The sequence below is a fragment of the Thunnus maccoyii genome, chromosome 21, assembly GCF_910596095.1.
Source record: "Thunnus maccoyii chromosome 21, fThuMac1.1, whole genome shotgun sequence".
NCBI classification, from domain to species: Eukaryota; Metazoa; Chordata; class Actinopteri; order Scombriformes; family Scombridae; genus Thunnus; species Thunnus maccoyii.
Window position 1 is genome coordinate 19716585 of NC_056553.1, and position 16858 is coordinate 19733442.

At 38.9% G+C, this 16858-nt stretch overlaps 3 protein-coding genes across 3 annotated transcripts in view; 1 reads left to right on the forward strand and 2 right to left on the reverse strand.

Moving 5' to 3' along the window:
* Positions 1-5669, reverse strand: part of arhgap29a (Rho GTPase activating protein 29a) — a 35477-nt gene extending 29808 nt beyond the window's left edge. The window contains exons 1-2 of the mRNA XM_042399669.1: positions 5509-5669; positions 3942-4362 (exon numbers count right to left, since the gene is read on the reverse strand). Coding sequence (XP_042255603.1) covers positions 3942-4263 — 322 coding nt within the window. The 5' untranslated portion in view covers positions 4264-4362; positions 5509-5669. The remainder of the gene's footprint in view (positions 1-3941; positions 4363-5508) is intronic.
* Positions 5670-8646: 2977 nt separating this feature from the next.
* On the reverse strand, positions 8647-11681 carry LOC121888313 (homeodomain-interacting protein kinase 2-like). The gene is made up of 8 exons (XM_042399758.1): positions 11209-11681; positions 10446-10621; positions 10067-10258; positions 9717-9898; positions 9459-9582; positions 9245-9355; positions 8899-9149; positions 8647-8815 (listed from the first exon to the last, which is right to left on the reverse strand). The coding sequence occupies exons 1-8, from the start codon at positions 11231-11233 to the stop codon at positions 8668-8670; spliced, it is 1209 nt and encodes a 402-aa protein (XP_042255692.1). The 5' UTR covers positions 11234-11681; the 3' UTR covers positions 8647-8667.
* A 2590-nt stretch (positions 11682-14271) lies between these two features.
* Positions 14272-16858, forward strand: part of prkdc (protein kinase, DNA-activated, catalytic subunit) — a 36006-nt gene continuing 33419 nt past the window's right edge. The window contains exons 1-4 of the mRNA XM_042399200.1: positions 14272-14589; positions 16119-16195; positions 16287-16391; positions 16698-16772. Of these exons, the coding sequence (XP_042255134.1) occupies positions 14439-14589; positions 16119-16195; positions 16287-16391; positions 16698-16772 (408 nt within the window). The 5' untranslated portion in view covers positions 14272-14438. The remainder of the gene's footprint in view (positions 14590-16118; positions 16196-16286; positions 16392-16697; positions 16773-16858) is intronic.

Genomic DNA, 16858 nt, shown 5'->3' on the forward strand with positions numbered 1-16858 from the left:
TTCACTGGCAGGATGGCCTAGAGGCGCTTTGTCAGTGAGCTGTAATGGACCTGAAGTTTGGCATTCATGTGCTGAATTGAAAATTAACATTAAACACACACAAAGGACTTTACTCAAATAACAAATTATCAAATACACAATTTACAACAATTGAATTTCACACTTTGTCAGTGTCTGTTTCATAATTGCTGATTTAGAGAACGTAAAGCAACAAGTGGGTGTTTGTTCTGTAGGAGGGGTGCAGGGGGGTGAAACCAATGGTGCAATGTATGCAGATTTGTCTTAATTTTAAGATATCAAAAGAAAAGGTGTAATTTATGGTGGCTGTCTTTTTCAGTCAATAATAAAAAAGACTTTAGCAGCTATAATCCGGTGTGCAGACACTCTACTTTTTTCCAGGTGACATATTAATGCAAAAGCAATTGACACACAAGGGAAAAACAGACTGTCTGGCAGGTGCTAATTAACAAAAGGCTGCCCCATTTGATACATGAACAGGTAAGCTGCTAAAGGTATACTGAAAAGGGAACACGTTATTAAACAGAAAAACCCAACAACAATCCCTTAAATCTGACCTGTTTCAACTAAAAGACAAATCTTCTTTAATTGCAATACAGCCTGATCCAGACACTGATCCTGATTTTGATAATTGTTCAGATTACACTGAGGGGAAGTACACTGAGTGAAGTGCTTGCTGGTGCAGTTTTCATTCTTAAGCAGCTGACGTGCAAAATTGGCTATCATTCTGCTTGGCAGAGCCAGAACATGAAAACACTGATGACACACCTGTCCTTGTCAGACAGAAAGCCACAACAACGCACCCTCACTCCTAAAATAGACGATGAGATGCACAACAGTCTTCTCCAGAGCTTTCTGAAAAACTCAGCAGCTGATTCAAAAACAGTGTGGCGTCTGTTGTTTGCTGAATGAAGACACGCCGGGGCCAAATGTTTGTTACGCTAATAGTATGATGGAGAGCTTCAGAGGCCCCATTCACCATCAAACACAAAGGCCACAGAGACCACCTCCACAGCTCATATGGTCTCCAAACGTCCTCTGTGACCCCAGTGAGGACCAACCTCAAAATAATAATCCCCTCCAATTACTGACATGTCCTTCACAAGTGGGCACTGGACAAGGTCGCGACCTTAAAAAAGGAATGTAAATATGTGTCACACTATGGAGCAGACAGGTCCTCAACACTGAACTGACAACAATGGAGGCACATAAACAATTTCTTCTCAGACACTAGTAAAAAACAAAGTTCAGCCATGCGTGCGTCATTGACTGCAACCACAGCTGAACAACAACCACGCAATAATTACCATTTAAGGTTGATGTGCACGCTAAAAAAATGAAAAACATGCTTAATGGAACTGGCTGAAGATACACCCCAGGGACTTATCCCACAGGCCACAGCTATTCTTGACTTGGGAAAGTATCATTTCTGCAAAAGCTTCCAGTTAGCAACAGCGTGCTAGTCTGGAGATACCTCCTGGGACAATGGGTGTCAGACTCACATCGTTGACTGTGAATGCAGGCACTGTTGCAAAGGCTTCAGGGCCCTAAGCTGAATATTGCTCTGCGTGGTTTAAAAAAAAAAAAAAAAGAAGGCTTCCCTTTGGTTTCAGTGAGTAGTCAGGGTAATGAGAGGTTTGAACTATTGTGATGCGCTGCAGAGACAATATGGCCATAAATTAGAGAGGGATTTAAATCACATCCAATCACAGCACAAGTCAGTGATTCCCAACAATCTGTTAGCACGCTCTGCTACAGCCCTGGAGTGCTAAACCTCAACCATGACACTTTGAAGATGTTTTTTGATGACGACCACAAACCATCATGATATGACCAACATAATAAAAGATAATGTCCCTGATTCCTCTATCTAAAGCATGACACATGACCAATTTTAATGGCCTTATCTATCATATATCTATCTATATCATTCTTCTAATGATCAGTGGAATATTAGGTAAGAAGTTCACAGTTTGAAATGACTTTAAGGCACAATGGTCTCTTTGCTACTTTCCTCAACAGTGAACGGGTCTGTTTTCTAATTTGTAATCAACCCAGTTTCCCAAATCTGCCTTTTCCTGTATTTAGCCAAAATAAGCTCTCTAATGGGAATACTCTGCTTGACAATCACATGCTGGCATCTCAGTGACTGCATTTGCATAATTGAGCCTGTGGTTACTGGACCTGTAAATTGTGTGCAGTTACATTAGCGGCACATTTCGGGTTGACAGCCACTGAGTTATGTTCTTTGTGTGTTGTTGTTTTTTTTAAGTACATTTAAGGTTTGAGGTTTTAGAGTTACTTCTACTCACAGTCTGTGCCATTATATTTTATTAGAGGACACAGGTTATAAACCGGTTTCTTAATGACGAGCTGCAAGCGCAAAATGTCTAGTATGACAGCTATGCAACCTTGTTACATAGCAAAAACACGGGTGTTGATCACGTTTAATCTGATATTAAACAGACCAAAACCACATTGCACGTGATGATTTACTGCTTTGATCTGTGGCATGTTGGCAGGTCACCGAAAAGTCTCTCAAGCTTGAAAAGTGCCTGCTGCAAGTCTTGCTCTCTGTCCAGCCGGGTCAAGCACCTTTACTGACCTCTCCAGACAAACAAAAAAAGAAGCCTGGGATTCCTTTTTCCAGAGTTTGGGTGTCATGGCACAGGGCTAATGGGGAGGAAAAAGGGTTCCATCACCACCAGCACATGGCTGCTTCACCTCATTTCGAGGAACCTTCCTTATCAGATCCAGGAATTAACAAATCTGGGTCTGATCCAAAAACAAACGCTCAACACACCAAGGAAAGAATGTCATAACCAACTGCACAAATATACACATTCACACACATGCAGACAGCAGTACATCTCAGCCCTGTGTCTACACTTCCTTATGGTTTGGAAATAGTTCATTTCATCATTGATGAAGGGAAACCTATTAATTATTGGCTTAGTGAGTGTTTTATTCTGTCTAAAAAGCTTGGGCATCAAAAGATCCAGCTGGAATGCTGCTGTTGTTTAACATGGCCACGGTGTATTTGTAAAGAAAACATGCACCAAAATGTCAAAAAGATGATTATCACAGTATTTTTAGGCAGACCTGAATACTTTGACCATTTACTGCGAAATTCTCACCGCAATAACTTGTTTGACTTGGGAATTTTGTATTTTTTTACTTTACAGAACGAAGCACAGAGGGCAAGAACCAAAAAGACAGATAAGGCCGGTTGACCGACCGCACAGCCAAGGCCAGAGGTGGGACAAAACAGGTAGATAGGCCTGGGACTGTGTACATTGTGGTGAAAGCAACAGTGTGTACACAAGAGTTGACTGGCAGCTACATTCCGTTATAAATCCCTTTGGCTGTGCTTACACTATTCACTTTTTTTTCCCCTCTACACTGCCAGACTTTAAAAGGAAGAGCACATCTTGTTTATGAGCCAAAATATAATAATCACAGTGCAGATGAGGCAGAGTTTAACCACACTGCGGTGTACATGTCATTACAAGAAACAGAAACACGATAACATCTCGTTGCTGTTAGGCGGAAGCATTCATACTTGTGTAACTTATTGAAAAACCCACATCCACAATGGGTTAATGTTGAGATAACAAATCATTAACAGGTTACTTCCAAAGACACTTTTGAGAAAAAGCAGCAGATATTGCTCAAGTTAGTAGCATTGTGAATATAATATAATTGATAAGGAATTGTAATAACTTCTATGTTTACATAGGTAGGTTAACAACTGAATTCTCATTATCAGTACCTCAAAAAAGTCTTTAGTTTAGTTAAAAGGGCATGTTACGCCACCCACTTATTGTCCTCGGTTGAAAAAAAAAAAAACAGCTCAAGCTACAAATAAACAGTGTGAACACTGAAACTTTCCTCAATGACAGTGTTTCTCTCGTACAACGTACCTTTGGAGTTGAAAACTTCTTTGAGTTGCAGAAGCACATCAGCAAACTTGCGTACGTCGCTGACCAGCTGCATAATGTAGTTTGGGTCTGAGGCGGGGATATCAGGGCTGTCCGAGCTCACTGAGCCACTTTTGGAGGCCCTGCCCGACACCCAGGAGCCCACACCGGCAGGGCCTGCCGAACCCAAGCTGGAGCCGGAGAGTCGGGAGATACCTAGAGAGAGTTTGGTTCCACCTCCACTGCTGCTGCTGCCACCACCACCACCACCACCACCACCTCCTGATCCTCCACCAGTACTCTGCCGCAGCATGGCAGCAAGCATGCTTTCTCGGTCCAGTGGCCCTTAGGCCTGGTGCCTGTAGTCCTTTGGTTCAGCTCCGTTCTCAGACCCAACACTGCACCGCAACAGAGATGAAGGATACTGCAGAGAAGAAGAAAGACTCATAACACTGAAGGCAATTACACAACATGCCTGACTGTTTCACAGCTATGACACATCCTAAGGTGGGGTATAGCAGGACATACACTCTAGCAACAAGTACATGAGATTCTGTATTTCCTTTGAAATTAACATTAAAGCATCTGCAGGGAGTTTGAATGGCTTTATCAGCTGAAAATGTGTGTAGCTGGACAGCTCCTCTATAGCGCTGCTGTTCTGAACAATGTGTGTGGTGATCTCATCAGGCTGTAGTGCTGATTCAGTCTCAGTATCCTCTTGATCTTAATACAGTCATAACAAAAATTACAACCCAAAACATAACCTGAGATGTAACTGTGATATACTATAGAGTGCTGACCTGAAACAGCTACACCACAGTATGTATGTTCAGCTGTGAATTACATGCAACTCCTGGCATGAAACAAGACATGAAACTTTGTTTATTAGTATTACTGGTTTATTAGTAGCTACACTTGAAGTTTGTGATAACAGATTTCACACTTTAATAAATAAATGTTCCTTTCTCTATAACTTCTTTGGCCATGTTTGGTGTTACTACTGATGTAAACTTATATTTTCCGCAGTCTCATATTTGAAATTTAATAACTGTCTATAGGTAATTAAAGAACACGACACTTCCCATCAAAAGCCAATATTAGGACGATTTCTTGCTTATCGCTATACAATATACGACGAGTTCAACCTTTATGAGGACCATGAGACCATTAAGGTTGACTGGTAAATTCGGTATCAATAAAACCTACAAAGTTACACATTTTTTTCATAAAACTGACTGACTTTTTGTGACTAGTTGTCACTTCAAGATAGCGGTAACCACTCGGTCCGAAGAAGACGAAGGAAACTTTTTGAACATCAGACCGGCTTCGTGTATTCAATGTATTCAACTGTTGTGTTTAAATAAAAACTTTCTTTCTAGGCGTCAGTCAGCAAACAGGGAAACGTTTTACACTAAATATGAGCGGAGTTCGTGTGAAATTCATGATAAACAGAGACCGTCTCCAGACACTTCTCTATCACTGTCCTCAACATGCTGGAAAACATGATTTATTCACAGTCATTTGATTGTTGCTACTCAAAGGTTACAAGTTATCAGACAAACATACACACCTGCCGCGGACTCCTGAAACATTGCAGCCGAAGAAAATCCTGATACGGAAAAACGACCGATGACCAGTCTTAAGAGAGACAAATTAATCCACAAACACTGCAGTGTCCTTATCTCTCTGAATCCCAAAACCCCTCTCTAACTGCGGCGAAGCTCCGCTGTGTTGAACCGCCTCCTCTCTCCATGTGATGTTGGCTGTAACTTGTGATTGGTGTGTGTGTGTGTGTGTGTGTGTGTGTGTGTGTGTGTGTGTGTGTGTGTGTGCGTGCGCGTGTTTTTGTTACCTCATTGGGACCTTCTCCTGTATAAATACTGACCTTGTCGGGACCACTCCTCACGGGGACCAAAGACCTGTCCTAATGAGGCAAAACGTCATGTTTGAGGTCCTGGGTAATGTTAGGTTTAGGGTTTGGGTTAGGCTGTTCACAATGAATGGAGGTCAATGCAATGTCCTAACAAGGATAGCTACGCAAACGTCTATGTGTGTGTGTGTGTGTGTGTGTGTGTGTGTGGTGGGGGGTTATGACTTAAGTCACTTTCAGGGACGCACGCAAGACTTAAGACCTGTTGATTGGGGACGGCTTGTGCAATTGGGAACAAAAGCAATGTCTCCGATTGGTAAAAGACTGACTTTTGAGTCAGTGGTTAGGTAAGGTTAGGTTTAGGCAAGTAGTGGCTATGGTTAGGGTAACTATCCAAGAAAGTCTGTGTAAATACCCCAAAAGTGATTTAAGTAAACCTGTGTGTGTCTGTGTATTGGTGATTTTGTGAGTCCTCCTTTAACAACAAGGTGTCTGAGTTTGAACCTGCAGTAAAGCCTTTCAACATAAATCCCTAAGACAGGAATTGACAATATGTTGTCTGTAACAAATCAAGATTAATTGTAACTTTTAAAGGCTATTTAACTAAATTCATGCACAAAACATTATAGGAATTTGAATTTGTAAAACAAATAAACAAAAAAGAGAATACAATGCTAATATTCTCATATTGTGTCCTATGTTATTTTATATATCCTAAAATAACATTGTTGACTTAAAAACTATTTGAAACAGGGTTCTCCATGCATCTTCCAGCAAAATGCAGCTGAATCAAGGGCTTCTCAGTTCAAGAACAGCAGACTATGAGATTCTTAAAAAACATGTCAGTCTTAAATGTGTACATTTGAATCCATAATCCTAGTTTTAAAGTAAAATCTGTCATAAATTACCTGAATAAAAAGCCCAGAAGATTTTCAGCGTATGTTAAAATAAAACTTCTATTCTTAACATAAATCTCTTCACTTCTGATATTATTCTGATGGGCTTGACTTTATTTGATCAGCCTGGAATCTGTGACATATCTTGGATATGTCACATATCTTGGATATGTCACTGTTAAAAGATAACAGATTGATTAAAGTTCAATAACTGGGCATTAAGTAGCCTGATTAGAACTTTACTGTGACCAAAAAGCACATAGACACATTGAACTATTCTGTTACAGAGGCAGCAGACAGTTTATTGCGTTTGCCTGGGTTGTAAATCCCTGCAGTTTATATAGAGAGGCCTACATGAATAGCAAGTCTGTTTTGTAGCCACATTCAGTTTGCACTGCTCTGCAACCTGCATATCTTTTTCTTGGAGCAGGAAACTTTTGGTCATGGGTACATTCTCCTGAGAAAAACACACCACTCTCAATATTTTGTTTTGTCTATCTGGGAGCGACGTTTGACCAGACACAGTCACCTACTCATGCTAAATGATTTATGATGTCATCGAGGGAGTCAATATCCACATAATAAGTACGTTTCAAAATGTAACATAGAGAAATAGTGTGAAATTGTTTTATAATAAATTCAAAATGCTCCTTATTTTTCAAAGTAGGCCTAGTTGTTATCTGCTTAGATCTATGAAAGGAAAACGTCTCAGTTCCAACAGGAAAGGAAATGGACTATATGAGGGTACCTTTCACATACATCTGTGTCTTTAATAATTGCTTTGCCCTCATAGGATTTTCCACAGCGACAAGTGATCAGAAACTATATCCTAATGTAAACAAGGGTAGCTTCACCACAAAAAATCAAAACACCAGACTGGAAGGAATCATTCTCAAATCTCTCAAATTGATTGAGAAGAATTTTACTATATCACGCCTGTTTGTCAAGTATGCCTATATTTTCAATTATGATCTCTTTAAAACACAAAAAAACATTGATCTATAACTACTACTACTACTATTACTACTACTTTTCTGTGTGAATATACTTGAATTTTAACACTGTAAAAAGGTTTTGGGTGTTGAGGCTTTTCAATTAGTTGTACTGAAAATAGATTCAGCACAGGTAACACAGTGCACATGGCTGACATCTGCTGGTGAAATGAATGTTGTGCAGTCTAATGAGGCAGATGCTGCATCTGTGAATCTCAATATCATACAATAAATAAGGCATGTCCATAATGATTTTTGATGAAATGAGAATTTTTAAGAAACATTTTTATCTATGGTATAGAGGTGACAGATGGTTTTTAATTTGGCCATAATGGAGGGTCTAGAGGGAAGATAGAGGATGTTGTGTTGCTGTAGAGATTATAAAGCCCACTAAGGAAAATTTGTGATTTGTGATGTTGGTCTTTACAAATAAAAACTGACTTCACTTGACTTCCTGTGGTCAAAATAAAATCACAATATATAGTCTGCTGAGTTTTGTCAAAAACACATATTTATTGCACCTGTCTCCAGTTTACTCTGCTTGTTGCACTGTTGACTGACCCAAGAAACTGCATTTTGTGTCTTTATCGTAAATCACTCAAAAACAATACTTAGGAAATCATTCCAACACTCTAAATTGACAGAATTAGGATGAATAAATACTTTACAAAACATGACATTCATTTTTGCAGGTAATGTGCAAGACGACATCCAGTAAAATCTGAGCGTGAAGATGAAATACTGCATGGAGGTTTAGATCTCTGCATTACGTGAGAGTTACAGACTGCATAACGTTCAGGATCTTCTCTGGCTTTTTGATTTTATGTCAGGATACATTTACTGTAAATTATATATGGTATATATTCAAGTTAGTTACTTAATGGCTGTCTTATGTGAACATATATTTATAAGACTTTGAACTAAAGAAAGAAAATAATCGATGCACGAAGTTAAATTGAAATATTTATTAATTAATAATAAGTTGATTGGTTCTTGATGTTGGTTATTAATTCAGATGCAACACGGTCTCCTGCTGCGTCTGGGGAGGAACACTGCAGGCTGATCTGTGGCTCAGCAATCTCTGTGGTCAGGGTCTGCATTAACGAGCAGGAGTCGACACTGGAGGACAGTCAAAGTCAGCAAATCACTGAAGTTCACACACAGTCGCAGCTACGCATGATGCATCTGAATGCACAACTTACTTGCTATCAGTTAGCTGGTCAGCACAGAAAAAAGAATGCTGCAGCACTTCTGCGGGTTTGATGCGCTTATGAGCATCTAGTTGCAGCATCTTCTTCACCAGCTCAGTCAGGTTTTGCAGCTCATTTTGCTCTTCCATGTCTCTTAACATCAGCCTAGCAGCCATTTGCTCAATGTCATCCAAAGAGCTAAGCGTGAAGAATCTAGTCTCTTCACAGTGGTAGCCAGTCTCAGCAGCAAACTCCTCGGGAGACTACAAAGATACAGTGCTCAAGTTAGCAGAGATTGACAGGTTTATAGACAGACACACATACAGATAGATCGATAGATGTGGTGGAGTGATGGTACCTTAAATCTCCAGGGTTGCTCACTCGTTTTGTGGAAGAAACTTGTGCTTCTTGATCCACAGTTAAGCAGATGTTCTGCTGGTTGACCCTGTGTCTCCACAATGAATTTCATCTGGACACCACACAAACATCAAGATTTGTTTCACTTCAGGGTAGTATCATTCAGGAACAAAACAGGAGAATTTTGAGACTTTGTGCAGGCTGTAAACACTTACCAGGTCATATTCTTGCTCTGCAGGATACAAGGGACAGCCAAGAGCAAGCTCCACAGCCACTAGTCCCAGAGACCAGATGTCAATAGCTTCTGAGACAGCCAGGCCCAGAATGACTTCTGGAGCCCTAAGAGGAAAACAACCTTATTAACAATGGCTTTTCCAGTGAAACATCACTGAGAATGCTGGCTTTTTCCCATTCACTCTCTGTTTCACATCCACATACATACAAGTTTTCTCCTCCACAGCTGGTGCACTTACCTGTACCACAGAGTCTGTACACAGGACTTAGGCCCAGCAGCAGACGTGCGGCAGGCAATGCCAAAGTCTATTAGTTTTACACTCAGCGGCTGCTGATGCCGGTTCACTATCATAATGTTTTCTGGCTTTATATCAGCATGTATGACTCCAACTGTTTCCAGATGAGTTAATGCTGTGGTCAACTAGACACACAGAAATACACATTCTTGTTAGGACACAGTCCACTTTGATCATTAAGAATTCATTTCCTGTTAAATTTTTAGTTCAGTAAACATGAAGTAAAAAGTGTATGCATTGAATACTTCTTCATCAATATGATGGCATGAGAATAACAAAGAGGGAAGTCCAACCTGGTGAACAACTGGCCGTAGCTCCTTTATGGGCAAAGGCTGGTTGCATCTTTGTTCCATGAAGTCAAATAAACTCTGGTCCAGAAGTTCAAATTCTAAACAAATGCGCTCTTCATGGAGGAAAGAGCCGTTCCATCTTATAATATTGCATTTGTCTGGATCTAAAGTCTGCAGGCTCTTCAGGATAGCCAGCTGTGGGAGATATGAAAGGTTTGATTTTTACTGTTCACACTGAAAACAGGTCCAATGTTAGGGATGCAGAGCTGTCAATGAGAGGACACAATGCATGGAAATAATTTCTGAAAGTTTTAGACATGTGAGTGATGTGAATCCAAAGTATTTTTTTTTAACAAGAATAATCCAACAAGTGCTGCTTTACCTCTTTCTGGGCCTGATGGAAGACTGTGGGGTGGTTTTTGCTTATTTTAACAGCCACCGATTTCTTGGTTCTGGTGTCCTCGCATTTGGCAACATAGCCAAAGCCACCTTCAGCAAGGAATGTCTGGATCCTGTGGGTGGAGCCCAGCAAGATGTCTGTGAATGTCCAAAAGTCATCTTTGGGAAACACAGAAAGGAGGGTGTAAACCACATAAACTCACAAACCCATTTAATGTGTGGAGTACAAATCCATTTTTCAGGATTTTTTTAATACAAGACAGCATTTTTCTGCTTGCTTCCAGTCATGTTGTGCTCTTGAATGCATCCCAGCACGTATCAAAGGCCTTGAGAATGTACAGTATTTATATTAAAGTATATTAAAAAGTAGAAAAATATATAAGTATATAAATAGTTTGAGATGGTTGTGGAGATTTATGATTTATCTGTTCTATGAACTTTTCAGGCATGTTTCTAATATAATTTCCCACTCATGTATGTAAATGCTGGTATAAAACAGTCCTACAAAACAACCACTAATGACTATAAAGATTTAAAAATATATACATTAAAATGATCATACAAATGAATCCACAGCTCTCTGACAACAAGCACAGAATACAATAAGCTTCACAAAGACAGATTGCATTAAATTTAGCATCTGTAGCTAACAAAGTAGTAAATCAATTCATAATCAGCTAATTTTATACTCTGTACCATTCGATATATACTCACTAATTATAATTCAGCAAAATAATTCAACTTGCCTGATATGTCACTTGCTAGAGACATCCTCTGAGCTAATTGAAAATTGTTGTTGAAATGTTGTACAAAAGATTATGTTGAAAATGTTTCTCTCCTTGATGCTTCACTTTCTGTCAGTTTGGTGAAATGGTTTCCACATTCAAGATTCTTTACATACACAGTTTTCTATAAACTGTGACATCAGTGAGTTCTGTTCCAGCCATTCTAATCTAACGCTCCATTCAGTGAACAAAATTATCAACCAAATACAGTGTCAGGGGTATAAAAGTGAATAAAATGATGACAATTACAATTATATGAACACTTCCCTTCATTTAACAGGGGCAGACACATCAGGATATATTTGGAGGATTAAAATAACACAAGTAAAAACATGAGATCAGTGTTTGACTGTCCAAGTCTGATGAATAAATAATAAACAAATCAATATCAAGCTTATGTTGATCTACTCCTTTTTTATGTTGGTGACTGTAAAGACAGTGTGAAAGTGAATATTTGTTTTTATTCACTCATTTGTTTCAAGTAAGTGTTTGCAGTTCACCATGTTTATTGTATTTCTTGGATAGTTGAAAACCTTTTGCTTTTCAGACTGAAGTCTTCTCTTGTTTCATTGCAAAATAACAGAGTGTATACTATACGTTAGCCCTGTGTTTGACAGGCAACCTGTCCAGGGTGTACCCCACTTCCCGCCCAATGTCAGCTGGGATTGGCTCCAGTTCCAAAATTGGAAATGAATTATTAACACCAGATGAGTGACTTCTGTTGTCTACAAAAAAGTCAAGAATTCTAGTATAAATTTTCTTTTTGAGTTTTTAGGTTTCATTTTGAATGTCTCCACTCTCCACTGAAAGTGTTGACGCACCTTCTTTGCAGGGTATATAATAATAATAAATGATAATGTTTATACCACTCTATGTTGTACTTCTAATACATGCTATTGATACTGTGCATTAATAACATATTAACTCAAAGTATGCTTTCTTATTAAAATATGACACTAATCCACATTAAATGTGCTATTATTATTAAATCAAATAATCCGATTTTTTTAACAGCTAACATTAAAACATTCAATTCTACAACTTAATAGACAGATTGTAGTTACATGCTGTGAACACTGGATGGCAGTGTATCCTCATGATTAAATGCTCTCATCTCAGAGCAACTCTGACAAGCGTTATGACTTTGAATGTATTGTAAGAAGTTTAATTAATTATTGTATTATTATGTTTTATGATGTGACGACGCTGTGGTTAAGGTCAGGTTAGGTTTAGGCACAAAAAACACTTGGTTAGGATTAGGGAAAGATCATGGTTTGGGTTAAAATGATCAATTTCGCAAGAGCTTCACAAATCTAGGGTTACCATCTAGACACGACCCTTCATCATCAGGGCATTTATTTAACACTGAGTCTTCTGGTATGAAAGATAAATGTCTTGCAGGATTGGAGTGGGGAGATGATATTGCATCTCTGAAATATATTTATGTAGCATTAATAAGATCAAGATTAGACTATGGAAGTATCGTATATGGATCAGCAGCAAAATCTGTGCTTGTAGACCTTGATATTATACAAGCTTGGGCTCTAAGATTGTGTTTAGCAGTTAGAACTTCCCCAGTGTGTGCATTCCCAGCTGAAACTGGTGATATTCCTGGTGGCCAATTACTGGCTCAATCTAAGGGGGCATGGAGATGATGGAGCCATCCATCCAACAAAAAGGTTGCTGCAGACATGCTGGGAGATGGAGAGGACACAAAAAACAAGTTTTGGCTTGACAGGAGATCAAATGGCAAAAGATATGGGAGTCTATGATAAAGAATTTGGCCTGTTAGACCTGTCTGGGAATTGGAAAATCCATATGTAGATCTGGAATTACTTAAGATTAAGAATAGTGAAAAGACTGCTGATTTAATTAGTGAATATTATGGTTATAGGGACTGAAAGTATAAATATAGTGTTCAGATTTTGACAGATGGATCAAAGGATCCGCAAACAGATGCAACAGGGTGTGCAGCTGCTGTGCCTAGTTGCCAAGTAGAAATTAGCAAGAGAACCTCTGCTTGTCTGAACGTGCATACTGTTGAATTGTTTGCCATCCTGATGGCATTAGAATAGATTGAACAGGTTAGTAGCAGCAAAATATTAATATGTAGTGATTCTGTGTCAGCTCTCGCAAGCATTGAGACAGGTACAACCAGAGGTCATCAAGATCTGCTTTATGACATCTTGTTTATCAACTCAAGAATAGTTAGGCAAGGGGAAAATGTCACATTCATGTGTGTCCCAGCACCTTCAGGTATCCTGGAAAATGAGAGAGCAGACAAACTGGCAAAAGAAGCAGTCAGAAAAGGAATTATTGGAATCAATATTAAATGATCAAAATCAGACAGAAAGGGCATGGTGTGGAGAAAGGTAAATAAACAGTGGCAACAGCACCGGGATAATGCAGAAAATTCAAAACAGAGTATGTATGTTAAGAAGTAAGGTAACAAAATGGAAAGAGAAAGTATTAATGAGCAGACTGAGAACTGGACACACCAACCTTAACAGTAAACTTTTCATCACAGGAAAACATCCAACGGGTCTTTGCGATCAATGCCATGAGGCTGAGACAGTTGAGCATATCCTTAGAACAGGAAATTTAGAAGAAGAAATGATAACAGAATAATAGGGTGGGTACAAGACAAGATTAAAAGTATATTAGAATGTGGAGACAGTGTTAAAGGGAGGAAATTATTATCTATTCCTAAAAAAAATTAGGACTACTGGACTGGAAAGGCGGCTTAAAAATGAATGAACACTGAGGGAGAATGAAACCTGAGGGTGGCAGTACTGCAACATCATGGATGCAGCTGTAAAAATCCACAGAAGAAGAAATAATAGGGGAACGCGATATTTTTTTTCCTAGGATGGCAAAATCATTACCCGCCCTACTATGCCTCTGATTGGCTTACCCTGATGTTTTCACCGTGAACCTAACCAATCCAACCAACGAAGGTAACGAGTACTCAGAGGCAAAGTAGGCGGGCCATGACTTTGCTATCCTAGGAAAAAAAATTGGCGTGGGGGATGACTTGAGGGGTTTGGTGGATTGTGATTGAATGACTGAACCCTGCAGGATTTGCAGTCCGTTGATGAATTAGTTCAGAGAACAGTTTCTCTCGCTGTGTACTTTTTATTAAGTAATGCTGCTTGTGATGCTAATGCTAGTTTAGGTTGTGAGATGCAGGTATGTCTTCTTCCGGAGGGATTCAGGGACTTCTTCTGAAACTTCACGAATCTCTCACAGATGAAGACACCCGAGCAGCAGCTCTGAAATGTCACGATATAGTCGGTGATTTGGGACAGGAGTGCATACTGGCACCCACTGAGAATGAACTTGGTAAGACAATACAGACTATACCAAATACTCTCACGGCAGTGCGTTGACTTCGCGCCAAAGTTCATTAACAATCTGGCAATTTAATGTTAATACAGCTGTTGTTGTTGACGAGCGTTAAACACCTTGTAGGATAAGGTGCTTTTTGAATTATTACAAGTCGCTAATCAGTTCGTCCTGCAGAAATTATACCGATAAAGTCAATAACTTTGTTTAGTTTGCAGGTATCATATCAGCGTCTTCCGCCAAAATTCACCGTGGTGGGCGGTATCAGATAGTGAGACCACAATACAAACAACACCTGGTTCTCTGCAGGAGTTTAATAAACATCATTCAGTAGAAAGTCTGTGCTATTAACCTTAATCCTTCTATCATGCTAATTTTTCATGACTTTATCAATCAGTTTGTTTCTAATGACTTTATATCATTCTTTTTCTGTTTTAAGTAGTGCTTTAAAAAAAAAAAAACAATGTATTGGGGTCCTGGGGGACCTCAGTCAAAAACACCCAGTTCCGCCTGTGCAGTTTTAATCGATGTGACTATTCATTGAGTTCATGTTTGCCATGGGTCCTAATTTAAAGGATCACACATTGTCGGCGGGTGAGGGGGTTTCAGATTACATTAATCACATAATTAATAATCTTTTGAGAAGAAATAAGTTAACATTTTGCTATGATGGTTGTTTCTTACAGTAGTTTATTCTTGGTTCTTTATTCAGGCGGTAGTCCTTGTATGTTAAATATGTTGGTAGGATGAGGGTTAACAGTCAAAACCAAAGATCAGGTGTTGCAGGATCAAAAACTCTAGGTGACACTAGAGGATTAAAACAAGGGTTTCGTTTTCATTTATTTTATTTTTTAGCAGGAAAAAAGCAGCACAGCAATGTAGAACCTTTACCAGCTGTGGGCCTGACTCAGTTTAGAAACTGTTTTGTCCCACAGTCAGGACAAAAAGCAATAAAATATAAGACAATACAGGCAGATTATAAAGGTCAACAAGTTAGACAAAGATTATTCTTTATATACAGTATATGGGCCCAAACATACCTATTTTTAAGAGTGAGCCTTGAGCTCCAGAGCTCCACCCCATGTCAGTCTAACTAAATCAGTATTTAAATTTTGCATGTCCTCAAACAGACACACGCGCACACATACACACACAGAGTATATTTGTGTAGTACGGTGGCACATTTATTGTTATTTGGCTATTGATAAGAAGGATATCCTTTACTTTTATGATATGATAACAGTGTGTTTTAATAACTAATGACTTTCTGGACAATGTACTTCCCTGATCTAGATCATTTTCTGTGAAGTTATAATACATTAGTAACACATGATCGTGTTTTTACTATCATGATATAATGTTCAGTAATGGAGGCTTTGAAAATGTACAGATATAATAGTTCATATCTGAAATTCAATGGTGTTCTTATTGTGCAGGTTTTATTGTATAATGTGTCCTTTAAGTATTACTCAATAACAAATATTAACATTTCCACTTGATTCCATCTTTGCATCTTCATCTTGAAGCTTTACAGACATCCTTATTGTTCTCAAAAGACTATGGACTGCTCAGCTTCCTTAGAAAGTCCCTCCCATCAGATGAGGTTTGTATTAAGCAACATCATGTAAACAATAATGTAGCAAACTGAAAAGTTGTTATGTTGACAGAAATATTGTTCTGTTTATGTTTTCCAGCTCCGCGACACCCGAGTTGATATCTTGGGTTTTTTGGAGAAGTTTTTGGACAGGGTTTCTCCAAGAGTCAAAGGTTGGGAGAAGACTTACGCCATTGACATAAGAGTAAGTTCTTCATTTAGAAGTAGATTAAATGTTTGTCTTTTTAAAATTTTCCTGTATAGAGACCTGCCAGACATTGATTGTTTACAAAGACTAATGTCATTCAATGTCTGACTGAACCTGAAATAGACACTAAGGAGCCTCTATGTCTAAATAAATCAGTTTCCATGTCTGAAGGGTAGACTAGAGATCCTCCGTATAACACAAGGCAATGCAATAGCACCACACACTATCAAAACCAACTTTTACATTCATACATGTAATTCCACAAATTCATTATGTTGTTTTTTCTTTCCATTCTCTTTGCAGGACACATGCATGGCTGTGTATACAAAGGACAAAGTAGCAAAATGTAGGACTCCAGTGCTGGAGCTTCTTATTAAGGTTGGTTTCTATGGATATGGTGTATTTTCTTAAACATAAGGCCAATGTGCAAGGCGAGCAACATGAACTGCACTCAGACCAACAGA

Excerpts from the sequence above, each read along its gene's own strand:
- LOC121888313 (XM_042399758.1), bottom strand. The coding sequence starts at position 11,233 with ATGTCTCTAGCAAGTGACATATCAG. Across the intron at positions 9,899-10,066 it reads TACGGCCAGTTGTTCACCAG|TTGACCACAGCATTAACTCA; the intron begins GTTGGACTTCCC and ends CTGTGTGTCTAG. Across the intron at positions 9,356-9,458 it reads CAGAGCAAGAATATGACCTG|ATGAAATTCATTGTGGAGAC; the intron begins GTAAGTGTTTAC and ends TGTGGTGTCCAG.